The sequence below is a fragment of the Larimichthys crocea genome, chromosome II (genome assembly GCF_000972845.2).
Source record: "Larimichthys crocea isolate SSNF chromosome II, L_crocea_2.0, whole genome shotgun sequence".
In the NCBI taxonomy this organism is placed as follows: Eukaryota; Metazoa; Chordata; class Actinopteri; family Sciaenidae; genus Larimichthys; species Larimichthys crocea.
In genome coordinates, this window is record NC_040012.1 from 7760313 (window position 1) to 7787750 (window position 27438).

The 27438-nt window shown below is 43.0% G+C and overlaps 2 protein-coding genes across 16 annotated transcripts in view; both read left to right on the forward strand.

The window, feature by feature from the left end:
- epb41l3b (erythrocyte membrane protein band 4.1-like 3b) overlaps positions 1–10941 on the forward strand; it is a 54198-nt gene extending 43257 nt beyond the window's left edge. For 12 of the 15 annotated variants that reach the window (XM_027288616.1, XM_019257547.2, XM_019257570.2 and 9 more), the window contains 9 exons: positions 278–340; positions 837–1529; positions 2352–2384; positions 2629–2718; positions 4302–4385; positions 5227–5325; positions 5922–6002; positions 6332–6447; positions 9859–10941. In XM_027288616.1, coding sequence (XP_027144417.1) covers positions 278–340; positions 837–1529; positions 2352–2384; positions 2629–2718; positions 4302–4385; positions 5227–5325; positions 5922–6002; positions 6332–6442 — 1254 coding nt within the window. In that variant the 3' untranslated portion in view covers positions 6443–6447; positions 9859–10941. The remainder of the gene's footprint in view (positions 1–277; positions 341–836; positions 1530–2351; positions 2385–2628; positions 2719–4301; positions 4386–5226; positions 5326–5921; positions 6003–6331; positions 6448–9858) is intronic. The other 3 variants (XM_019257576.2, XM_019257615.2, XM_019257635.2) reach the window with 3 other exon arrangements.
- A 2277-nt stretch (positions 10942–13218) lies between these two features.
- Positions 13219–16095, forward strand: LOC104934398 (zinc finger and BTB domain-containing protein 14-like). The gene is made up of 2 exons (XM_010750053.3): positions 13219–13366; positions 14024–16095. Exon 2 carries the CDS (start codon positions 14047–14049, stop codon positions 15217–15219), a length of 1173 nt encoding a protein of 390 aa, XP_010748355.2. The 5' UTR covers positions 13219–13366; positions 14024–14046; the 3' UTR covers positions 15220–16095.
- The last annotated feature ends 11343 nt before the right edge of the window (positions 16096–27438 follow it).

Genomic DNA, 27438 nt, shown 5'->3' on the forward strand with positions numbered 1-27438 from the left:
TTGTGGTCTGTGATGTTACGTGTACGGTTTTTATCAGCGTTTCTCCTTTTTATTTCTGTTGTGACATAATCAGATGAACTCGCACAGGACAAGTGAGCGGCACTAATTAAAGTCTCTGAAGACTAATCACTGACAACGAAATAAAAGAAGCCGATTTCTCCAGAGGAGCTTTGGGATCTGGATCGCGTGCATTTGAATGTGTAGTCACACTGTCCTTCCGTCTCAATCTGAGCTTTACCATGTTTACTTATTTCGCTTGTCTTTATTCTTTCTTCAGACCGAGGATGAGGAGCCTGCAGGAGAAGAGACAAAAGAGGTTGTGGAACCTAAAGCCACTAAGGTAAACTGCATTCACTTTGGTTTTCATATGTAAAAAGTCTTGTTTTTTGTGAGTGCAGTGTTGTGTTTTGCCCTTTGGCTCCAGACGTATCTGGACATTCTACATCACATGCACAGTTTCTTCACTTTAAAATTTGAATTGTCCCTCGTTGTGCAGTTAGTCAAACTTAACTTTATTGTCCAAAATCGGAAATTAATTTTGTGCATACAGGTGTAAAAATGGTAAAAAAACAACAACGGTAACATTACACATAATGCATGAAGTAAAGGAACTTTAATTCAAGCATTACTCTTCACTTTTATATTCAAGTTAAAGATTATACCTTCATATCTGTGCAGAGAAGGTTAAAAACATCTAAACATTCTTCTTTGTCCAAATACTTACGGAGCTCAGCCTGTGTAGAAAAATTAAACTTATTCTCACCGTCTTGGCTGTGTGATGCCTTCTGTCTATTAACCTGAACAAACCATTTCCAATAAGCCAAGTGTCTCCCCAGGCACCAGGATATCTGGTGAAATACGTGGTGGATAGTATCACCACCTCGTCTGGGCCACACGGAATTAGTCTGTCAACCACTATGGACGACGACGTCTTCATGGACGGGACCCTCAGGGAGGTGGAGGAGAAAACCCCCGACTCCCAGGACGAGGTGTCGGAGAGGTCGATGTTGAAGGTCAGCCCCAGGACTGTCATACAGGAAGTGTCCCAGGCCATTAGCGACAAGAAAGGGACGCTCATTATCTTAAAGGATGCTGAGGATAAAGAAGAGGGCAAAGAGACGAGCGCTGTGGGTGAAGAAGAGGAGCTCGTCGTCCCCGGAGAGGCCGAGGCTCAGGAGAATGAAGTATCTGAAACTGTCAAAGAAGACACGTCTGTTGTTCTAGAAGCCAAAACCACAATAGTCAAGATGCCAAGTCTGCAGATGGAGATAAAAACTGATGACATGACTCAGATAAAAGGTACTGGCTCGCCAAAAAAGGCCATGGCATCGTGGATATCTGACGAGGCGAAGACGGAGGCCTCCGAGATCATCAGCGTGTTGACAAAGGAAGTCAAAGAGATGACGGCTCCTGACGCTCTGCAGCAGAAAGCAGAAGTGTTCACCTTCAGAGAGTTCCAAACAGAGCAGTCAAAGTCCAGCGTGACTCAGATCACGCTTTCTGAATCTTCAACTACGTCCTTAGCAGTGGTACTGTATGAATACTAAAAGCAACAACCCAGGTTTTGGCTGCCTCCCTCCATACCTCCACCACCACCACCCTCAACCTACCTCCATTGCGTTCCCTCCAGCAGCAGCCAAACCAATCTAACAACAGTGTGTCTGAGCGCTGTGCATGGCTAACGGTCCCTTAACACTTAGCGTTTACTCTTACACTCGCAATAAAGCCCGCTGCTTATTTTTTTTGATCCAACTGTTTTGTGTTTGTTTTTGAGTTTGTTGACAGCTCGCCTGGCTCCCGCAGCTGATAAGAGGAGAAATCGAGGCTCCGGCTTGGCTCTTGTTTTGTTTTCAGGCGTTTTTTGCTCAGCTGCACCATCCCCCCTTTTTTTTTTTATTTCAGCTCTGTTATCAGTTCCCCTCAAAGCGGTGACTTCATAGCCCCGGCTGGCTGGCTGAGTGCCACCGCTGCAGCTTTTCCCCCCACCTCATCCTCCAAAATCCCCTTCTGCCTCCGTAAAGAGTCAGGAAAACAATTGTATGGGTCTACCTAAAAAAGAAAACAGTTTTTCAAAAAAAAAAGAGATTAGTGAAAATTCACCGCTGGTGGATTCAGCAATTTCCAAAAACATTTTTTTCTTTTGAGGATTTGTGCAAATTAGGTTCAGCGGATTTAACGAGCTACATAATGGTATTCCATACAATCCATACAATATTTACTTTTCCCACCTTTAAGTTTTCCACCCTCTCACCCTTTGCTCTTTGTCTGATGTTCACTGTGACGTCTCACTGTCCTCTCTTTTTTCCTTTTTCTCTCTGTTCTTGTGTCCGTCCATCCTTCTGTCCCATCAGTCTACGCTGGGATGGGTCTCCTCTTCTCAAAAGGTGACCACTCCTCTTTGGTCCTCACAGATTTCATAATACAACGCTGCTGCTGGTTTTGGTGTAACTGAAACCTTAAAATGTCTTTAAATATTTATGTGTAATCCTCTCAGGTTGTACACAGTGAAAGTCTGAAAGTCTATAACCCTTTCTCTCTAGCAGGCGTGATATGAAACTGTACTGTGTGTCTTCTTTTTGTCACGGTGAAGCAAAAATATCATCTCATGGTACTATTTTCACTTCACAGACATCAGACGAACCAGAAGAGAAAGAGGTGGTTACCACGGAGACGGAGGCAGTGCCAGAGCCGGCGCCAGCCGAGTCGACGGGGCCAATGGTGAATATCCAGACCACAGAGGCTGCCGAGGCTGAGCCTGTGCATGTTACAGTGGAGCTCACAGCCAAAGCTGAGCCTGCACATGGGGAGCTAGATCATGCAGTTGTGTTACAAGAGGATAGTGGAGGCAATAGTTTAGGAGATCCACAAGCTGACTCTGGATGTTGTGAAAAATCTGGCGTGCCAGGCGTTGCACCGTCTTCACAGCAGCCTCAGCAGTCAGCATCCGTGGAGCTGGTGGCTGAAAAACAGCCAGTAGCAACAAATTTAGGGTTAGACGGGAGGCTGTCTGACAGTGGTGATTCACCAGAGCCTGCAGTGCTGACCTTAGCAGCGGAAAATGAGGAAGTAATAGACGAGGAACGAGAGGATGCAGGGGCGGAGGGGCAGGCGTTGGCGTCAAAAGACGAAAATGACGCTTTCAGATTCACTATTGCTTCTGCTTACATCAGAGATTGCGAAAAGAGGGAGACGCAGCCTCCAGCAGAGGAGGAAGACAGCGAAGGGGAAGCAGCAGAGTGTTGCTTGGAGGATTTGGAAGAGGAATTGGCAGATTTTGAAAACACAGGGGAGAACACAGAAGTAGATGGCAAGAGAGTCCAGTTCTCTGATCAAGTCAAGTACTTCGAGGAACAAGAGATTCCCACCGAGTTGAAAGATGATACTGAAGAGGTGGATGAAGACAGAGATGAATGTTCACCAGCAGGCGATGAAGAACAGAAAAGCTTTCCAGACATCATGAAACCTTTGCCCTTTAAAAAAGAGAAATACTACTATGTGCAGATGGACAGCTCGGAGGATGAAATGGAGAGAACAGAGGAGGAAAAGACAGATGGAAAGACGGGAAAGGAAGAACTGAACATGACAGACGAAAAGGCTCCAGCAGTGAGAGAAGATGTCACGGCCTCAGAAGAAGTGAAGGAAGGAGATAGAGACGAACAAGACCAGCAGTCCAGCCCACACGATATGACCCAGACTGAACCTCTCACTTCAGACGCCCCACTCACCCATCTGCCTCCAGCCGCGTCTCCATCGGAGGTAACCCTGCTTCAGCTCCAGTGGGCCTCAGGGCCTCGGCCCTGTAACCTCACCTCCACCCTCCCCTCCTGCCGACATAATCTGCCACTAATGATCAAGGGCAAAACTCCACAATAAGCATGGATGTGCATCGCAACTTGCTTAACTTCACGGCTTGTTGCTGAGAAGATCAGGGGACCTTTTTTAATGTGATGTGGTGCACACACTTGATCGAAACCTTGTGATTTGCATTCTTCAGTGTTCTGCTCTCCTTCACTGGATCAGGGACGCTTAATGCATGACTGCATGCTCATTTAGAGATTTAAGCCCTTCATTGACAGCCTTTGGCTTTTGTTTATTGGCATGCGGCATTTATTTGTGTCAATTTGATTTGATGTACAACAGCGCAGAGCTATTTTAAGAACAAAGACGTACAGTCAACATTAAACACCTACAGCGATTTGTTTCAGACATGGCCGCTGATTTAACTAGAGCACAGACGGTGCTGCTGTTCTCCTGCATCAACTTATTTGTGCCCTTTTTTTTTTCCTGTTCTTGTTCATTAGATTGTCGATGCCGTTGACGCAGGTACCAAAGAGACGCCTGTGGTCCACACAGAGACAAAAACCATCACCTATGAGTCTGCAGAGGTACATATGAACAGAACCACTTTAACATTTACATAAGTGTCTGAATTTGCTTTAAAACAAAAAAAAAGCTGCTTCAACTGATTTTTTATTTTATTTTTAATTTTTTTTGGCCACTTGGGGGCAGAAATGAGCTGTGAATCCAACACTGACATATTAGAATTATGATGAGTGTTAAACAAAGTTGCAGGCTGTAAAACCAAAACTATGAGCTGAAAGACTACAGAATGGGGTTATGATTCTGTGTTTTCATCACTACAAGAGACTTCTTCCATAAACTGCTGAAAACATTGATTATAGCTGCATTAAAGCTGCACTAATCAATACTTTTCAAATTAACAAGGCATAAAATAACTACTGTATTTGTAGAGTAAATGTTTTCATTGGTAGTTACACAAAGAACTATCATCCAGCTTAGCTTGTTTTGTTTTTTGTCACCACTATCAACTGCCCTTCAACCACAGCAGAAATCTACATTAAAACAAGCACTGTTAAACCCACTGCATGCTACTGCTACCAAGAGTTTAGCCTCTTTTAGCTCATTGTTTTGGTTTTGTCTCAAAGAGAAACCTACTGCATGCTACGACATAGAGCAGCTTTTAGCAGATAAACAGACAGATATTATTATATATTTTACCCAGAATGCCTATGGTGTCCTCCAGATGTATGAATAAGCAGTTGTTATCTAACAACCACGAGTAGCCAAAAAAATCAATTATTGCAGCTTTTAAACAATTAGAGATGAATGACATAATAATAATAATAATAATTGACAGGAACTTGTTGTTTTAGTTCATCTTCAATGTGAACATCATTTCAAATGGAGTGTGTTGTTTATCAACAGGTTGACACTAACGGTGACGTAGACCCCGGTGTGTTGCTGAGTGCTCAGACCATCACCTCGGAAACCACCAGCACCACGACAACCACACACATCACAAAGGTCAGAGTTCATCCGTTGTCCCGTTGGTCTCTTTAACACTCGAAGCCTCAAACATGATCACAGACTACACACGTCAGCTTCAGCCTTTCTTTACTGCACAACGTAAAACACAGAAAAACAGCAAGTGTTTGTATGTTTATAGACGTGCTTCATTACACGCCCACTCTGATGTATATTTATGTTTTTATTTTGATAAATCTTCTAAAGAGTCCAGTTTTGTCTGGAGAAGTTAGATTTAATCAGGCTGCAGCTATTTTTATTACTGAATATTTTCTTGATGTCAGAAAATATCAAGAAATAACAACAGTCTTAAAATGTCTTGTTTTGTTTCAGTCTGAGACTATTAAGTATTCACATTTCTGCTCTAAAATGCAGATTAAATAAAGAATCGAGGGTGTAGAACTCTTTACATTTATATTCTCACAACCTTCCTGTCATCGAAGTTAAATCAACTCTAAATTTTAGCATTTAGACTGAAGAGAAGTGTTCTTCTGGATTAAAATATAGCATGACAAAGCTTGAAGTTTGATGTTTGCCACCATATATTTTCATGTCTGCACTGATTGCAAGTCCTCTTTCTGTTGTCTGTCTGCCAGACGGTGAAAGGAGGAATATCAGAGACGAGAATCGAGAAAAGGATCGTCATCACGGGAGATGCAGACATCGACCACGACGAGGTCTGTCTTCACTATCCTCCATCATTTCTCTGTGCCTGTAAAGTGAATAATTGGATTTGAGCAACGACCATGAACAAAGTGAAATGTTAGTGACCCCTTAGGACCTTTAACCACATGATGTAGAAGTGGCTTAGCATGTGACATTTTAAACAAAACATTAACTCGTGATGTGACTTTTAACAAATGCTGGAAGTATGACAAATGTGACTAAAAGTGGCTTCCCTGTTGGCATATTGACTCACAATCAAACATCCCTGCTCCCTCCCCGCCTTCCCCGTTTTCTGTCTCCCCCTGGTGATCCCTCCTGGCACTGCACTCCCCGTATATAGGCTCTGGCTCAGGCCATAAAGGAGGCAAAAGAACAGCATCCTGACATGTCAGTGACCAAAGTAGTGGTACATAAAGAGACAGAGATCACGCCAGAGGAGGGGGAGGACTGACCCAGGTAAGACAATGAGGTCCCAGTCCTGGTCCCAGCTCTGTTTTTTATTCATTTTATTTTTTAGTCTGGTCTGGTTTTGATTTGGTCAGACTGGACTGGTCTCCATTCTTGGGCATGCTGCTTTCCCATCAGCACTTCTTCTCACTGGTACAGACAGCCCTGCTTCTGTAGCACTTACAGCTAATGCATCATGCTGTTGTCATTCCAGCTCCACTCCCCCTGCAGGGAAAAGGCCGGCTGGTGCGTGCGTGCACACAGACCGGATATTGCAGTCTAAACTCGTAATGACAAGGCTTAAAAACCTTTACAGTAATGCTCCTGGCAGTCTCATGCAACCTCTTGTAATGTGGCTGCAACACTCCCCCCTGCTGGAAAGAAACATCTCTTCTTTATTAGAGAGAGCGGCAGAGACCGAACACAGAAATCTATTTCACACAAGTCTTAACAAGCTCCCAACTAGATAATAAAGCATCTTCCTAAACAATAAGACACGACGTGAATAAATGACTCTGAAGCAGTTGCACCTGCATGCCGTTTAATATTCTGTAAACATGTTCTCCACACATTGTTTTGCCCACATTGTGTAGCCTCACAAAGGGCACCGGCAGCGCTGAGCGATTAAATACCGGCTGAACCGGCTTGTGCTTCCCAGAGCGCTGCAGTCTGCGGCTGCAAACGTGCCCGTGTGGACTGAAATCTGATCCCCGGTGAACACAGCCACGCCGCTTTAGTCTATTTTCAACTCTGTTCTTACAAGAAACATCACATACCATAACTGGGACGGCTTCTCCTGATGAGCAAAAGGGAATTCAAACATTCACTTGTGCTTTGTTCTGCATTAAAAAAAACAACACTCAGATGCATGTTGCATTACTTTTATACTGCTTAATTACTGAAATGTTTAGATTAATCATTAATATCAGCAGTGTTCTGCTAATTAAAGGTTTAAACTGGCTGTTTTCCAAAACGATTAGTCTGACTTTAGTGTGCCAACTTCACACCTGGCCAAGGACTACACATAAAAATTGGCCTCTCTTGACAAATGATGGCATATTCACACCGTTTATGTTGTTTATTAATATGCACTGCAGTAAATAAATCAATTAAGCCAATAATAGCAATAGTTTTTCACTGCACGGCAGACTAACCGGGTAGTCTTTAACGGGAGAAGTGTTCGTGCATGGGGTGAATCCCTGAGTTGTTCAAACTGTGTTTCTAGGACACTTAGGTTTGAAACAGTTTGTGACATACTGCTCCTTCCAGTCGTACGCTTTCTTTCTGTTTGGGGGAGAGAGAAAAAAAAATAGGTCAGCAGTCCTCGTCGCTGCTGCTGCAACGTTTGTACAAACTTTCACAAATGCAGCCATTTGTGTTTCAACTTGTCCGCCTGTCGGTGTTGTGGGGATTATTTCAGGTGTGGAGCCGCATGAGGGATACCGCTCATTCCATCACACACCGCAGCATGTCGTTCAAACCTTTTTATCCGTACAAACTGGAACCATCCAGTCCTTTTTTACTCCAATTCACCTTCTTTTGGCTCCGGAGCTTGTTATTTTCACGAGCGTTTGACTGAAACGATCCCAAGACGCAGAGTTTGGGATGAGCGAGCGTGCATGGGTGTACTGGTGTGACTCACCAGATGGGAATGCTTGGCTTTGTTTCTGCGGCCTTGCCCTCAACCCTCTGTGTGTGTGTGTGTGTGTGTGTGTGTGAGTGTGAGTGTGTGCTGTCTAATGTCTGTGTGTTTCTCAGCAGCTCTATTAACTTGATTACTAACTGTGTGTTTTGCTCTGGTCCTTTGGATGCTCTTGTCTTTTTTCCTGCTGCGGATACACACAGACTGTTGAAGCATTTTCAGTGTTTCAAATTTAAAATTCAACAATTTTCTAATTGTCAGAGAAACTTTAGCATCAAAACACGTCGCACCACTCTTCTCCAGCACACCACGCTTTGTTCACCAAACATCATGGACTGTCCGGCCTTCTTTAGGTTGTTCCTGAAGCTCCACTCATACATCAGTCTCAAACATTGATATTACTGTGTTTATTGTCTGATATTAATCAGTATGAAAATAGTTTTGTTCCAGGATATAATGCAGATACACCCACGGGCCACTTCATTAGGTACACGTGTACAATCTGATGTGATCCAATCTGACATTATGATAAACACAATAATGTGTCACAGAGGTGTTTATTAATTTAACTACATGTTTATTATCGAGCTTGTAGTTTGCAGTCGTGTTGTATCAAGAGGCGTTTTAATTATTCTGGCCACCTCATTTACAATATTAGAAACACCTTTCAATATAATGCACTCCTGTTCAACAACACCACCCACATGAAGAAGAGCTATCACCTCTGACAGTGACAGCAAAAACTGAAACGCTATCAGCTTCGTGAAAGAGTTGTCGTATCACATCGGAGGGTACAGGTATCGTAGTGTTCAACAATATTTAACTTAAATATTCTTTAATATGTTCAGTAAAGGAGCCTCCTGAGTACCTTTGCATGTTTATATCTGTGCACAATCTACATAGACGAGCTGAAAGATTCTCTGTATCAGCTGCCCTGTAGGAAAGCTGCAAACTTTATCTGCTAAAATGAGTTTTGCTCTTAAAAATCCCCCAAAATCTGTCGGCTTTAATTTCCCGTTCTTAAATATCATCACTACGAGTTTGAAATATCATCCATAAATACATAATATTAGAATCTTAGAATATAGAATGAGTTCTTCTTGAGTGAATACAGTCTGTAATGACGACACAAAAGAAGTTTAAGTATCAGTTTGTCGAATTATAATTGATCTCTTCCACCACTGAACATTTATCTGCATATAAAACACGTCCACCCTGAACTACATCTCCACTTCCTGTTATTTATATAATCTCCAGTAAAAATGTCTTCAGGTCTTTGAAGCGCCCAATTTAGAAATCCAGCATGCGTCCTCCTCCTCCTCCTCCTCTAAATCTCTCTTTGATGAAGGCAACGAAGCGTGGCGTGCGACAAGTTTTTTTAATTTGGATTCGAGCAAAATTTAAAATTCAAACCACGTCTACAAAAAAAGAATGATTCTCTGCGTTTGTTTTTCAGTTGTGACAGCAGCCTTCTCTGACTCGTTACTTGTGGTCACACTTTAAATAGTTGGCATTCGTTTTTGGGGAAGTATTGTTTGTAAATGAGTCACAGAGAAAATTCTCAAGAGGCCTGTGTGTATCTGATGTTGTGTGTGTGTGTGTGCATCTCTGTAACTCTGCAGTCCCTCAGTGTGTCGATTCACAGGGGTGAATGCCGTAACGTTCTTCTACCAGGCTCATTTTTAGACTTTTTGGCAGGGTTGTGGTGTGGCACTGAAGGCTCAGACGTGATTAAATATGCAGGATGGTACTAAGTGTTGTTTCCTCTGTTCTTCCAGGAGTAACACTGAGGGCTGTTTTCTGTTCAACCTCCCAGAATCCGACATCCAGAACTCTCCACATATTACTCCGGGATTCTCAGAAGACTCAAAGAAAGGCTCCGACTCTCCAAATGCTGCAGCTCGCTGCTAACCGCAAACATCACCTGCAAAATAAATTAATGCATTTTGCATGAGAAGGACGCAAGGTCGCATTATCAAACAAAGATTATACTGAAAACTGTACGATTTTTAAAAAAAATAACGGTTCTCGATCCCATCTGCACGCCCAATCCGTGTGCAGCAAGCAGACCTGTTGCTTTCACTGCCTTATTATGACTTTGATGCTTTCTCTTTTTTTTTTTTTTTATTGATTATTGAGAATAATTATTGTAGCAACATTTTATTTATGAAATAAAAGCCATCACTCCAGAAACCTAAAAATCGCTGTAGGCTGTATATGTTAGGGAGCAGACACTATTTAACCTTGCTGTAGAAGTGCCAACCTCATTTGCCAGCGAGCATCGCGTCACCCACTCCGACACAAGCCAATGATTTTTCTGTCAGGTTTGCCACTACACAAATCACTACAGCCCCGGACTGTACATATCGAAGCTTTCCTAGGAGAATAGCAAATTATCATTCACCGTTGATTTTTTTTTTTTTCGTCACGTCTACTTGAATTCGCATTTTTTCTTTCTATGATCACGTCAGTATTTTTATTGTTTCTCATCAACACTTTTTAGAGGGTCTGTTTTTGGCAAATGATCGCTGAGGAATCTGTGCAAGAAATAAAACTTTTCAATGTGCCTGTGCAGGTTTTGAATGTTTCCCAGGGTAGATGATCGGCTGCAGCACAAGTCCCAGGTTTGTGTGACTGTGAGGCAAAGGGCTCAGACTGCCGAGCTCTGCCCAAATTAGATGCAAAGCCAAGAGAGATCTGTCAACTTCCCCTAAATCCCTCCCTCTCTCCTCCACCACCTCCACCACCCTGAACATGTCAACTTTCATCTGTTCAACTGTATCTGAATAACCTGAGTATTGTTCGTGTTACAGCCATGTTCTCCTCAGATTGGTGAAAAAAATAAAAAAGTGGCAAATGCGTTTTTGTTTTAATTTGCTGGTTTCTTCTCAAATAATAAAATGTTGACCACAGTACTGAAACTTGTGTCACCGGTCGATCTGTTCATTATTTGACGTCTTTTAACACTCAGGATTTTTTAAAATATATATTTGATTTGGTTAGTTGTAATCTTTAAAATCTTAAAATTAGCCACCAAAAGGCTGGAGTGTTGAGTCAGATTGCATAACCTCTGGCATTAAACAAACTTATTACTATTATTAAAATAAGTTTAAATGTTAGTTAAATATATATTTATAATAAATGTGACAGGCTGTATAAACTGTAGTCAGTGTCATATCATTAACTCCAAATACTCTAAGCAGTTAATGTACCTGTTGGTATAAACTGTAGTCAGTGTCATAATCATTAACTCCAAATACTCTAAGCAGTTAATGTACCTGTTGAAAGAAATGCCCTCTGGGTAATTAAAACGGCTTCAGGTAATTATGTTGAATAACACGCAGGCGCCTGAGGCCACGCCCCTCGTGTGTACGTGCGTGTGTGTCAGAGAAAAACAAAAGTGAAGAGGTCTCACTCTGTCACTGTTGCTGGGTGCACAAAAAAAAAAAAAGAAAACACAGGACCAAATGATCTGATTTGTTTTATTTACAGAGACTAAATGAAGACCTGCTGTATTTAAACGTTTGAGACGTGCAGCACTGTGGGTAATATCTGTAGGCTGTAATATGTAACTAAAATGTCTCAAAGGTCAAAGGTTACAGCTCAATATCCAAAGAAGACTCTGTGCTGTATTTATTTTACAATAACTGTCTCATTTTATTTCTTCCTTCATCTTTGGATTTTCCATAACAAACTGCAGTTTGACCCAAATAATAATAATAATTCAGATAGATGGATGAATAATTTAAATGAATATAATATTAATAACAGTGATATGAAATGTATAACAGGTTAGTTCTATAAAAAATCACCCTCAGTACAGTTAGCTATATAATATATATATTATAAATTAGCTATAGAGACCAAAACTGACTATGGAGACTGACTCGTTTATAACCAGCCTCAAGTGGACATTTGAGGAACTGCACTTTGCATTGGCTTCACTTTAAATTCAAATTATATTAAGTCTTAAAGTTATGCAGAATTAACAGTGTGGCCGCTTTGATTCACAGGTAGGTTTGGTTACAGATGGCTTTTTTTAGCACTGAGCTCCACCGATGATCCACGTCTTTGCTGATTTTTAAGATTAGCCCGAGAGGCGTAAGAAGCAGGGTAGCAAATATGGCGGCAGCCAGAGCCACAGATTGAGAGCTTCAAAACAGCTTTTTGGAAACCTGTGTGTGACGTGATACGCTGTCCATTATTTCTACTGTCATCTGTCATCTTCCTACCTACTTATCTTCCTACCTATCTTCCTACCTACCTACCTACCTATCTTCCTACCTATCTATCTACCTACCTACTCTTCCAACCTACCTACCTACCTACCTACCTACCTACCTACCTACTTATCTTCCTACCTATCTTCCTACCTACCTACCTTTCTTCCTACCTACCTACCTACCTACCTACCTACCTACCTACTTATCTTCCTACCTATCTATCTACCTACCTACTCTTCCAACCTGCCTACCTACCTACCTACCTACCTACCTACCTATCTTCCTACCTATCTTCCTACCTACCTACCTTTCTTCCTATCTATCTATCTATCTATCTATCTATCTATCTATCTATCTATCTATCTATCTATCTATCTATCTATCTACCCACCTACCTAATTATCTCCCCACCTACCTACCTACCTACCTACCTACCTACCTACCTACCTACCTACCTACTTATCTTCCTACCTACTTATCTTCCTACCTATCTTCCTCTTCCTACCTACCTACCTACCTACCTTTCTTCCTACCTACCTACTTATCTTCCTTCCTACCTACCCACCTACCTACTCTTCCAACCTACCTACCTACATACCTACTTATCTTCCTACCTATCTATCTACCTACTCTTCCAACCTACCTACCTATCTATCTATCTATCTATCTATCTATCTATCTATCTATCTATCTATCTATCTATCTATCTATCTATCTATCTATCTATCTATCTATCTATCTACCTACCTACCTACCTATCTTCCTACCTACCTCCCTACTCATCTTCCTACCTACCTACCTACCTACCTACCTACCTACCTACCTACCACATGTGTACTGAGCCCTGCTGTTTGAGGTTCAGACAGAGTGAGCCCTCCTCTGCTCTCACGGTGGATCTCGGTGTCGTACCTGCTCCGGTGCTGTAGGTGGCGGCAGAGCCGCGCGCCGCTTCCTGTGGAGCTCACCAGTCACAACAAGAGGAGGAAGAGGAAAAACGACAGCTCTGGATCGTCGTCGACTGCCTTGCGTGACAACACAGGAGGAGATCGCGTCCGGGCTTCGGGTATTAAACCATTTATTTTTTTATTTTTTTTTCTTACACACATTTCCTCCTTTGTCGCTTCGCACGACGGCGGAGGAAAAGAAAAAAAACCAAGCCGGCGGTGCGGCTGTCTTGGGCGGGCGCTCGTCCTCCCGCTGGCCGCCGTGTTCTCCGTGTTTGTGAACTGCTTTAAAGACACCAGAAACATGCCAATGGAGGCTTGCTTGACCAAAATGGCTGGGCGCAGTGAAATGTGAAATATTGTTGCTCAGGTTACCCCCCTTTTCTGTGCACGCGGCAGCACTGTCACGCGGTTAAAAAAAACGCAAAACTCGAGTTGAGAAAAGTGCGTGTGTTTGCGTTTATGTATTTTTATAAGCGTTGCTGCGGCGCTGTTGCTGCTGCTGCTGCTGCTGCTGGGCCCTGTCCGTGTGTGTCTCTCTTTTTTTTCTCCCTCCTTCTTTCTGCATGATTGCTTTTAGATACTTTTTTTTTGTAAATTTGTAATGTGCACACAAACAGAGACATGTGCTGCATGTTGTTTCCTCTTATTAACATATAAGAAGCATGCAAAATGCAGCTCCACCCCTCCTCAGCTGTGCAGGTTATATGCATTGCATGAATGCATGCATGCAAAAAAATAAATAAATTAAAAACTGTTTGTTTCTCTCTCTGCAGGTTGCTCCACTTTGACCTGCAACATGTCTGATTTACTGAGATATATCGACTACGACCACAAAGCCACCTTCCTGAAGATGCTCAACCAGCAGAGGATGGAAGGTGAGCACTGTGACGTGGTGGTGGTGGTGGAAAACATAGAGTTCAGGGCTCACCGCTGTGTCTTGGCAGCCTGCAGCAACTACTTCAAGAAGCTCTTCAAGAAGCAGAGCGACGAGGACAACTCCATCGTGGAGCTGGACTTCATCCGCTCCGACATCTTCGAGGAGGTGCTCAATTACATGTACACGGCCAGGCTCGCCGTGAGGAAGAAGGACATCAATATGATGATGTCGTCCGGTCAGATCCTCGGCATCAACTTCCTGGATAACCTGTGCACGCAGAAACGAGAGCTGACCAACATGAAGACCCGGGAGAACCAGGCGCCGGGTGACCACGGGATGAGAGCTCAGGACGCAATCCTGAAGGAGCTGGCCATGGAGGAGGTGAGGAAGAACAGCTTTTATGATCAGGGGATGGATAGCATGGGGCCCGGGGGCTCACACGTGTCCCAGCCGCACAACTACAACACCAGCATGAGCAAAGACCCCCACAGCCACGGCTGGGGCTCCTCTTCCTCCAGCGACATGAAGCTGGAGTACCTGCTGTACGGCCACCGCGACCACGGCTCGTGCCAGAGCACGGGCGCAAAGCCCATGGACCACAACGCCAAAAAGGAGCGGCTGCTCACCGCCAACCGCCCGTACGGCTGCGAGCACTGCCCCAAAGCCTTCACCACCGCCGCCCACCTCAAAGAGCACCTGAAGATCCACTCGGGCTTCAAGCCTCACCGCTGCGTCGTGTGCGGCAAAGCCTTCATCAGGGGTCCCGACCTGAAGAGGCACGAGAGGGTCCACAGCAACGAGAGGCCATTCGCGTGCCAAATGTGCGAAAAGGCCTTCAAGCACAAGTCTCACCTGAAAGACCACGAACGGCAGCACAGGGGCGAGCGGCCATTCAACTGCGGCTCCTGCGACAAAGCCTTCATCAAAGCGTCGGATCTGAAGCGCCACTGGAACACCATGCACAGCGGCAACCCCCGCAGACAGATGTCCCTGTCTCCAGCCGCCTCCCAGCACGGCCAGGCAGAAGCCACCGACCAGAGAGACTGGAAAATGGAAACCGGGCCACATTCGCACAACTCAGGGGACTGTTGAGCCTGCGGACAGCACCAAAAGCAACACTCTGACATACAGACAGACACACATACATCCACACACACACACAAAAAAAAAGAATAAAAACATGTAAACACACTGACACAACCAGAAACCTGTGACAGGCCGACGGGCCTGAGATCACACGGACAATGATCGGAGTGAGTAACGAGAGATCATAGCATGTTCATAAGACTGTGGGGGCTGTATTATTATTCTAAAGAGTTATGTCAAAAAACGATGTTTTTCTTTCCACCTGTAAAATCATGTAAATGTTTAGTTCACTCTACTATATATTTTTCACGAAAGCATCGTTGCTATCTAGACTTTGGGGGTTTCTCATAACATTATTCTCTTTTACTTTTATGGGATATGTAACATTTAAATGTTTGTTTAACCTTTACTGGATTTTTATGGAGATAAAAAGAAGCAGAGTCTTTTTGGGGGAAAAGGGGAGGGATGAAAGGGGGGAGACGTGTGGGGGGGAGGAAAGGGGAAAGGGGGTGAGATTTTTCTGCATAACATTTGTTGCATTGAGTATATTCATGTGGATGTTTTTAATGGATGTGTTTAGTTGTATTGATTGATATTACACTGTAAGAGTAAGAGTCACCATTTTGCATTTGATGCAGATGATACCAAAGTCTTGGGCCTCTGAGGGATTGTCTTTAAAGACTGTCCTGCCCAAGCAACCGGCCAACTAGATTTACTGTTATACAGTATAACTGTCATCCAGCTATCAACAGTTAATGATAGATGTCTGTATATACTGTAGCTTAGTTTGTTGCACAATTAGAGTACACAATAATGAATTATGCACATATAACATTGTCCTACTCCTACACTTTGACAATAAACACCATTTGCTGTGTTTTATTGTTTTCTGGAAAGTTTGGTTCTTGTCTGAGAGAGTTCAGCGAGCGTCGATCTGGATCCTGACGAGGTTGTAAAGGCGTCTGTGCCGCACCCAAAACCTGAGCGCTCGCTTCCAGAGCTTTAGAGATGTAAAAGTGTTCCACGTTGGTTCGTGGTCAGACGTCGAGGAATTTGTCTTGTTATGGTTGTTGTGAGAAGTTTTAATCTCCAACCTTCAAGCACTAAATGATCCATCTATCTAATCGGTGCTAAACTAAAAGTTCTTGTAAGTCCCCCCCAAAGTCCAGAACCAGGCGAGACGAGAGGCCGCCACCGTCTGTGCCCGCAAAGTGTATATAGTGATGTTTTTTTAGAGACGTGCTGCTTGTAAAGCTTCCATATGTGGTTATGTTTCGTCTACGTAATGACGGCGTCACAACAAAATTGTACCTGGTGCGACAATATATTAACAAAGGCTGCACCTGATGATTGTTTTCATTCACTTTGGGCTGTAAAACGTCAGAAAATGGTGAAAAAATGTCTCGTTTTGTCCGAGATGTTCAGTTTATAAAGAGAAAGCAGCAAATCCTTACGTTCACGAACCTGATTTTCTACGTTTTTTGCTTGAAAATAACTTCAAACTTGCAATTAAATCAATTTAACATGCAACTATACTCATAATTAGGTTGTTTTTTAATCAAAATGCCAAATATTCTCCAGTTCTAGCTTCTTTGATGTGATGGTTTTCTGCTTTTCTTTGTGTAATGTGATCACACACTGAGTGTTTTAAGGTTTTTCACCACCGGATGGACAAAAAATTGCAATTTTAAGACTTTAATGGGAGTTTTTCATCATTTTTCTGACACTAAATATGCATCAAACGATGAATCGAGAAAGAAATTAATAATTAAAATGACTCCTGACTTTAGTCTTTAGTTCCTGAGATGCAGCAGAGCTTCAGGATTCAGTTTGTTTATAAGCCCAGACTATGCAAACAATCACATCTGCTGCCCACCCACCTCCCCTCTCCTCTACACTCCGCTCCCTGAAGTCCACCGCTCTGCTCTGTAGTTCGACTGACATGAAACCAACCGCTCAGTGACGCTGGTGTTTAACAAGGCTGAAAACACTTTAACCAGGCCACAAAGCTCCCAACATGTCTGCAAGAAGAAACCTCCTCAGCAGCTCTCCCATACTCTGCATGCAACACTAGATGGTGCCCTGTTCATAGTGATTGACCTGTTGCTGCCCATTTTTGACCTGCTCGTGTTGTCTGTCCGGGACTGAGGGGGGGAATACTTTGGAGCCACTGATGGCACAGTGGAAGTTACAGAGAGAGCCAGAGCTGGTTGGAAAGCACATATGGTGACTGTGTGGAATGTATGCGCTCTCACACCTCAGTGTTTTCCATATATTTACATATATCTGACTCTAGCGGTTGGAGTGAGGCCAGCGCAAGTACCCGGGCTCTCACAGCCTGCGCTCTGTTTCCAGTCACATGAAGATAGTCCGCACCTATTTATGAGCAGTCTGACCGCACAGTCTGAGGCGAGCGGGGGGTGGGATGAGCATCCTCAGAAGTGGGCCCTGTTTGCTGCATGTATCTCAGATTGATCTATTCTTAACTGTCAACAGAGGAAGAGTTTGATCGCCTGTAATTTGGGGTGAAACAGTTCGGTGGAAAACTGACGTCAGCGTCTAATGGAAAAGGCGGGCCCTGCCTCACTGATGTCAGTAGATGCCCGAGATCTGTTTTCTGCATTTCCTGGCCCCTGCTGTATATATATATATGTGTGTGTGTGTGTGTGTGTGTGCGCATTAAAGCCAGTGAATGATGCAGGATATGGTTTTGTATCACATTGTTAAGGCTGATTGTGTGTGCGTGTGTGTGTGTGTGTAGGGAGAGGTTTGAAATGAAATGCATGACTCCTATCGGTGTGTGTGCGTGCCAAGGGATTTGAGTGATGAGAGCTTATTGTGTGTGTGTGTTTTTGTGTGTTTGTATGCGTGCGCCTAAGCACATTTATATGTGTGTGTGCACGCATGTGTGCGTGTCTATGCATGTGTAATGACCGGGGGAGGGAGAAGGAGGAGGAAGGAGGGAGGAGAGCGTGAGTGCGCATTCATGCATGTGTATGTGCGTGCACCCACCGGGGAGTGTTTATATGTTTGTGTGTGATATATGCATCTATAATGAGCCCTGTGTGTGTGTGTGTGTGTGTGTGTGTGTGTGTGTGTCTGTGTGTGTGAGTGCGCACGCACATGTGTGTGAGTGACAGGCGGCGAGTGAGTGTGCAATCATGCGTGTGTGCCTCTCTGCGTGTACTCATCCGTGCCTGTGCGTGAGGCTTGTGCATCAGTATGGAGAAGGGTGTGTGTGTGTGTGTGTGTGTGTGTGTGTGTGTGTGTGTGTCCCTATTTGTTTTTATGTATGCATGAGCTTGCATGCATGTACGTGCATGCAAATGCACACATCATCACTATTTAGGGAATTTACGTGTCAGCAGGCTGAATTCAATAATGCAGGTAGTCACATGAATGAATTTATGTATTTGAATGTGTGTGTGACTGTGTAACCGTGTGTGTGTGTGTGTGTGTGTGTGGTATACATTAGTATTGTGGGGGCTGTGCATTCAGATTCATGTCTGCATAACTTTATGTGGCTTTCTCGTGTGTGTTTATACTCTCTTCAGCGTTTGGGTTTGTGTGTGTGTGTGTGTGTGTGTGTGTGGGCGCTAGTGCATGTGTGCGTGAGTTTGTGTTTTTTTGCATGTATGTGTATATGTGTACAGTGAACACCCGGTTTCCATTACCCCGGCCGGCGTGGTTCCCTCAGCCAGACCACAAACCTCCTGTCTCCACTCTGGCTCCACCCAGCGCTGCCACAGGCTTCCCAGAAAAGAACAGCGTCTAATTAAAAAAACTTTAATTACATTCATCTCATCTCTCTCTCTCTCACACACACACATATAGACACACACACACACACACTCGGGGAGAATAAAACAACTGTATACAAACAATCCCATATGATAAATGTGCATGAAAGGCAAAGCCAGCAGTTTCTTTTTCCCCCCCGAGTGGAATGGCTTTTAATCAGAGTTGCTGACATTCATGAGCTGTGGAGTCTCCTGTGATCCTCCACAGCACCATCTGGAATGTCTTCAGCTTTAAGGACTCCATCCATGATCACGGGTGTCTCTCTGTCCCCCCTTTTAGTGTCTTTTCACGAGACGTTTTATGCCCTTGATGTGATCTCCGCGGTGTAAATCATTTTATAACTGTACATCTTCAGTTACTGTATAAACACACGGACCGTTAAACTGATTTGTAGTGCAGCACTTAAAGTATGACACAACTGTAAAATAACACTCGATTAACGGCTCATCTTCGGAGTGAGTGTCACATTAACGCGGGGAGGATCTTTGAGGAATGTTTCCCCCGAAGGAGGTGGAGGAGGTGGGTCACTCATCACCTTGAACACAGGAGCTCCTATCTGACCAGCTTCCTCCTCCCTTTTCCCAGCAGACCACATTGAACCGGGTTTATTAACTGTGACCCGGTGTAGGTCCGCAGACAAGGTGCGTCTTTGTTGATCGGCGCGCCTCTGACCTGTGGCAGCCGAACCCCCCGTGGAGGTGGGTTATCGGGACATCTCCGCAGGGGCTGAGAGAGCCGGGCCTGAGATCGCTGAGATCCGCCTGCAGGAGTCATTGTTCAGAGCCGGACCAGATGTTCCAGCTCAGAGATTCCCATCACATCACTCCTCAGTGGGGAGTCCACGCCTGCTCACCCTCTCCTACAGCACGTCTCTCCTCTCTTGTCTCCTTCACCTCTCTGCTCCTCCTCACCTTTCCCACCTGTCCTGTTTCCTCTACGTCCTTGTCCTCTCGTTGCCTTGTTCCCACCTGTCCCCTCCCACCTGTCCTCTCCCTGTTTTCTCCTGCCACCTGTCCTCCTTTCCTCAGTCTTCTCCTCTCTCCTCCCATCCTCTTTCCCTTTACTATCCTTTCCTTTCTTCTGCTCCCCATTCTCCTCTCCTTTCCTCTATCATCTTCTCCTCTTTCGTCCACTCCCCACTCTATTGCTATCATCTCCTTTTTTCATTTCCTTCCCTATCTCTCCTCTGCACTCCTCTCCATCCTTCTCTCCTCTCCTTTATCCACCATTCGTCCTTGTCATTTGCTCTCCCTTGACTCCCTTTTCTCTCCTTCCTTTCCTTATCTTATCTCTCCTCTCCCCTCCTGTCCTCCCCTCCTCCTGCTTCTCCTCCTATCTGTACGGCCTCCCTATACCCTCCTTTCTTGTCCACTCTTACTCATATTCTCCTCCCTCATCTACTCCTCATTCTGCCATCCTCTCCTTTCCTTCCTTATAGTTTCCTCTCCTCTCCTTTATCCACCTCCTTCATCACTTCCTCTCCTCCCTGACTCTCTCCTTTCCTTCTTTCTTCTCCTCTCCTCCTCCCTTGTCCTCTACTCGTTTCCTCCTCCTTGACCTGTTCTTTCCTTTCCTAATCTCCCCTCCTTCGTCTTCATTATCTCCCTCCTCTTCTTCCTTCTTTCCTCTCCCCCCTATTTTCTTTTCCTTCATACTCCTTTTTTTTTTTTTTACCTTTTTCCTCACCCCCTCTCCCCCTCTCCGGCCTACTTCCATCTCTACTCCTCTTCCCACCTCCTCTTCTCCTCACCTCCAGGCACAAATAACAACCGATGGCCGTCTTTGGTTAAACACAGCACACTCTGTTCTCCTCTACTCTTTCTCTTTCGTCTCCTCCTTTCCTTCCCATTTCCTCTTTTCTCCTCCATTTTTCTGATTTGACCTCCCTCCTTCTCTTCTTCTCTTCCCTCATCTTTATTTTATTTTATCTCCTCTCTGCTCTCTCTCCTCCTCACCACCATGCACAGATAACAACTGAGGGCTGTCTTTGGTCAAACACAGAGCATGCTGTTCTCCTCCCTCCCTCCTCTCCTCTCCTCCTCTCCTCTCCCTCCTTCCTCCTCTGCTGTTATCAGTCTCCGTCATGGAGGTCTCACTCTAATGAAATTCCCTCGGTGATCGCACTGACAGATCTAAAGGCAGCGTTTGTTTGGACGCCACATCTGGGGAGCCGCTGAGGGCATGAAACGGAAAAAGCAGCTGTAATCTGATTATAAAAAATGTAATCTGTAATCTGTTACTCTGACAAACACATTCAGCAGATTAAAAAGACCCGCTGGTTTTAACACATCCCAGTTGAAACCACACACACATTTTAGATTTATTACACATTTTGATATGAATGAATAGCCAAAGGTTTGTAGAGCACGAGGTTTTGATTCATGTTTGTGATGATATATTTCATTTATACGTTGGATTTTGACCCCCATACTTCTATTTTTATAATACTATAAAATCTTGGCTATGGCGGTGTATTTAATTTTATAATATATAACAGTATTGTTTTTATTCTGTGGAGTGGAATTGATCTAAATCTTGGAATAACGCTGTGGTTTGGCAGTTTGAAGGAGAAAATACAGGTTGTAGTTTCAGATTTCAGGTCAAATAATCCACAAATTATTTTTAGTTTTAAGAGAGAGATGCAGGAGTATCACATGATTGAAGACAGTTTGTGCAAAATTAATATTTTTTCTTAATATTAATGTTTTTTAACAGATTTTTCTGAAACAAAAATGAAATAATACAAAACAAACATATTTAATCCTCGTAATCCTCCTGATTGCCTGATTTGACTGTTATTTAAAGCATATAGTATAAACTGTCAATAATTCTGTGTTACACCTTTAGTCTTACTAGTTCAACTCATCACCACAAATCTGTCCCTTCATTTTGGCCAATACACCTTGTTTACATGGAAGTATAGCCTGTTTTTGAGTTAACCCTCGTGTTGTCCGGGGGTCATTTTGAGGCTTAACCAGATAAATCTTGTTGAGATTAAAATATTTTTCTATGTGTCTACTTTCCAACTAGTACAGCAGATACAATTGAAGGAGAAAATACAGATTGTAGATTAAGATATCAAGTCATAGGCGTACCACATGGTTGAGGTTTACTTTGACAAATTAAGTTTTAAGTTTTTTTACAGATTTTCTGACAAAAATGTCCAGAAAATGATATTACAGCAGAACAAAAACACATTTAACCAGATAAAAGTCATGTTGGGATTAAAGTGTGTGTTTTTTTTTACCTGTACACTTCCCAACTTTACACAAGTACAGCAGATTTTGATTGATGTAAGATTCTGTTGCAACCATGACATTATATCAAGATTAGTGTCGGTTAACATGCACTTCAAACCAAAAAAGGAATTTGGTTTTCCTCCAGACTAAAAAAAAAAGGAGTACAGTTTTTTGGACGTAAATTTGGGTTTATATGAAAGTTAATCTGTCCCACATCCTGTCCGATCATAAATTATATTTCCATGTTCGAGCAGAGTTTTTAGAACAGGTGGCACACATCTTCTAAATAAATGGACCATATGAATCATTTCTCTCAGCTTTGATGGTGGGGTTTTTTTCAAAGAAGCTCAAGCTGTCAAAGGTATTTCAGCAGAAACTTAGAAGGAATCAATGATGAATCCCCAGCAGAGCATTTAGCACAGAGGATTTAACCAATGATAGGACTTGAGTGATTGCCCCTTCGACCTCACACTGTACTCTGTTTCGAAAGACTCTTGCGCGTTGTGTAGACAACCTTGATTTACTTGCATGCCACAAGAAATGATACAAATTGCATTTCACTTAAAAGCTTCTTGGAAGAGTCAGATCTGTTTCCAAATCGGCTTTGTAATCATCTCCAGACGTAACTCGGGGTTTAAAACAAAACAGCCCACTTTCTTGTCTTCTCCCACCTCCCAGATCACTACTCCGCCATCATGACTTACTCTGTGGTTTCTGCCTGAAGAGAGCACCAGAGTTTAAAGCGAAGTCAACCTCTGACTCTGTGATTCAGATGTGCGTCTCGCCGTCTTGGAAGGGCGCGTCAACCCCGGACAAACCACGACAATATTATCATAAAGGTCTGTCAAAGCAGAGATGGAGGTGAAGCAAACATCTCACTCAGCTGAATATTAAGTGAATCCTTTGCGGTTGAGTAACGGAGAACAATAGATGTGTTTAAACGTCGCTGTGTGTGAAGTCAGGAGCCTTGCTGGCCTTTTATCCTCAGCAGGTGTTCAGATATCAGTTATCAGTGGTTGTTTCTTCAGTCTGTGTCTCCAGGAGTGCTTTTTATGTTGGTGTTTAATCTAAGGATGTCCCCACTGAGGGAAAATAAATGTTAAAAGGTATCACTTTGACTATTTTTTTTGCCCGTTTGGCCTCTCCCTGTCTCGTCTGTGTCTGAGCTAGGAGGGGAACTTTTGAAGTCAGCCAGCCGTGTTGAGGTCTGGTGTTTCATGAGAGGGGTCTCTGTTTTCATCTACCAGACGCTCAGACCGCAGGACCCTCGCTGGTCCAGCACACAAGGTTAGAGGGAGTCCCTGAAAAATATTGATCTATCACTAAAGGCACGCTTCTGTGGAATCTGATATGAAAACACAAGATACATGTCTGGTTTCTTTTAGATAACAAATGCAGCATAACGTCTTTACCTGCATCAGGTCTGAATTGATTCACCTCATCAACGTTTATTCAAACAGCTCGTGTCTTTAAACCTTGCTGCAGCACTGTGCCCATGTGTGACAATTACAGGATAATAGCAAGTGCTTAAATCTGGTCTAGCACAAATAGGAAAGAGTCATAAAATCATTTAACAGGCACCATAAGCTGCTGGTCACACCAAACCAAGTAAAGATGTAGCAGCAAAAAAAAGAAAAAACAAAACCCAGAGTGTAGCGAAATGAGCAAGGGTGTGTTTTATTGAGTATGAGTTTAACTTTTTATTTCAAAGAGGAAGAATGTGTTATTTCTACTTTTTTGAAAAAGTCTTTCTATAAAGCGACTCTTCAGTACTCCATTTTAGCTCTAATGTTACACAAGATGGGAAACTTTCATCCAGATCGTTCACCCCTGCTGTTTCAGACACCACTGCTGTAAATTACTGGTTCATCTTGCCAAAGCATGAAAGTCAATAAAAGAAAACTCCATTTTATTTTTCATTTGAATACATTTCCATTTTGATACTCGCCGATTATCATAAAAGTGAAGTGGCTTGATTTGATCGTCTGGTGTGTGGTTGGTCATGCTAAAAAAGAAAAACAAGTAAAGTGGCTGCACTTCACATCACAGCAGACAAGAAGCACATAAATAAATAAGAAAAAATACGTACAGTTAGACACGACACCCAAACATAAAACACACCAAGACGAATGAGATTACTTATTAACGTAATCTAAATTATATAAACGTAAAAGCAAGAGGTAAATAGGAACTACCTGATGCCTTTTATTTAGGCAACTTAAGAACAAAGCCTGCCTTAACGATAAAGAACAACTAAGTCAAACTTAATCTGAGATCTTAAACCTTTTAAATATCTAAGTTTTGGCCAGGTGAAAAACAGCTGACATGTTGGCATCCACCTCCTCTTGGGGAAAAACATCTTTAGCTGCTAATACTTACTGTTTGTCTCCGTTGTTTGGCACCATAGCGCGCAAAAAACTTCGTACGTATAGAACTGTAGAGCCGGATTACACGTGGTTATTTGTTCCACTGTTAATATAAAGAGTACTAATGTAGTGCTGGTCACAATACAACTCGCTGATTGTCACAATTTGCAATCTCCGCTTGTGTAGATACAAACTAAGATATTAGGGCTTTTAGAACATTGGCATACATTTCCTGTCAACATCAAAATCATTTAATCTTCACAGGAAGTCTGTGTTTAACAAGTGATTGCTGGGAAATGTGGTGGGCAGCATTGACCGATCAGTGCCACAGATGTCACCAAAATCAAAGCAACACGAATTACCACTTTGAACTTCAACCTCAGTGCGTCTGCTTTCATCCTGTCACACATGACTCAAATCAAGTCCAAGAGCCGGCGTTATCAGCAGCTGTAGCGTCCTCAGCCTACACTCATCCACGAACAGTACAGGCCTTGTCTCAAAACCATCACAAGTGGTCAACAGCGCAGCAGCCAAAGGTTTTTCATCTGGCAGCAACCACCCAACATCATGTAGCATGGTCGTTCAGGAGAGGTGGTTAGGCGGTAATTCAATGAGACCAACGTTGTGGCTGATATTTTCAAAGGAAATGTCTTAATTTTCCAGGTAATGCCTGCCAGCCCGCTGAATGATTAAAATAGAACAAAGAGAGCCGTGGTGAAGATATGAACAGTTTGAAGTTGTTACGTGCACATACTTCCTGGGAAATCATCCGAAGCCACGTTTATCACCATCAGACCAGAAGTCCCTTTGAGCTCTTTACACTTAAAGATTCAAACGGGGATGAAAGGTGAACATTTCTCTGCCATATTCCCACAATCTAAGATTTCAAACCTTGGCTTAGCGATGTTGGGGGCTCGCAGAGGACAGGGGGCTGTTTTAAGGTTTCGAGTGTGTGGTGTCACATAGCTCAAGTGCCTAAAATCCAACCTGCTGCCATAAACACCTCGTCGGGAGAAGGTCGGGCTGGGCGGCTTTCAAAAGGGATTTCAATCCCGTCAAGCTCAACAGTTGCTGTTTTCGGCACAAAATGGACGCACTGTGCAGGGGAACAGGTGGAGTGACGACGACGATTACGAGAGGCTTTAAATGGAGTGCCATGTGCTCACGAATGGTGACCTATTTCTCTGTAATGTTGCAACAAAAGAAAGAAGGGAGGGGACATTAGCTTGACTTGTACCCGATTACAAATCGGTAACAGCTTATAGGAGCGGAGCGTGTGAATGTAAACTATATACGGCGTTGACTCTAATTCTATACACACACTCACTTAGTGCATGCCTTTCCCTATAGAGTACACACATCTATGATCCGGCCCTGTTGGCTGTTGGGCGGGTCTTCTGAAAGGTTAAATAAACTTGGATGATTAAATAGCTCCCACTGTGAATAATTCACCAGCTTGATAAAGCTGATGCGAGTTAAGGGCACAAATCCCAAGACAAGCGGTGAGAGAAAGCGTACGTGGACTTCCTGCTCACCCATCAACCGCCGCTTTCCACACACACTCGCATAAGTTAAACATGTGCATAGGTGTTGGGCAACGGATGTAATATCTCAGCCGCTTTAAACATAAACACGTGATCTCAAGTGTTTCCTATCCATCATGTCATGGACACAGAGGGATGAAGAGGAACAGGGGAAGGGATGTGATTTATTGACATCCGCTTTATGACTCTACCCACCTTGACTTGTTCAGATGTGGGGCTATTGTTTTTTTTTCCCCAAGGTAAAATAAAGGACCGGAGATGGATGAGTGTTATTTATTCAACTTTGACACTAACAAATGTGTTCCTGTTACAACTAAAGTGAACTAGTTAATGATTAATTAATAGTTGTTATTTCACTATTTTCTATTAACCTACTCCTCTCCATTAGTCCGTTACCTGTAATTTGACACCAGCAGTTGGAACATTCTGTTGCTATTAGCAACAGTTTAACTGACATTGTTACATCCACCATTTTTTTTTTAAATGTGTCACTAAGTAAACTGAGAAATATTTATGGATGTATTTACGAAAAACGTAAATGATCAGTTATTCATTATTTCATTAGGTTTTTGTTTGTTTGTTTGTTTTTAATCAACATGCTCTGATCCATTACTGTCCGTTAGCTGTAATTTGACACCAGCAGTTGGTTTCAAGTCGAACATTCTGTTGCTATTAGCAACAGTTTAACTGACATTGTTACATCCACCTTTTTTTTAAAAATGTGTCACTAAGCAAACTGACAAATATTTATGGAGATAGTTACGAAAAACGCTGGTCATTACAACTAAAGTCAACTTTTTAATGATCAGTTATTCATTATTTCATCGGGTTTTGTTTGTTTTTAATCAACATGCTCTGATCCATTACTGTCCGTTACCTGTAATTTGACACCAGCAGTTGGTTTCAAGTCGAAGTCACTAAGCAAACTGACAAATATTTATGAAGGTAATTATAAAATTACAACTAAAGTCAACTAGTTATGATTAATATTTGTTATTTTATTAGTTGTTGTTTTTTTAATCAACCAATCCTGATACATTAGCTGTAATTTGACACCAGCAGTTAGTTTCAGTTCAGCATTACGTTGCTAGTAGCAACAGTGTAACCGACATTGTTACGTCCACCATTTTGTACGTAGGTTTTTGTTTTTGTTTTTGTTTTTGTTATTACTGGAGCATTTTTTGTAGGTACTCTTTAGTTTTATTCTAATTGGTGATTTGTGGTTTTAGTTTTTCCTCAATCAGTTTACTGCCAACCAAGCTATCCATTATACTA

Coding starts and splice junctions, on each gene's coding strand:
- LOC104934398 (XM_010750053.3), top strand. CDS start 14,047: ATGTCTGATTTACTGAGATATATCGACTACGACCACAAAGCCACCTTC.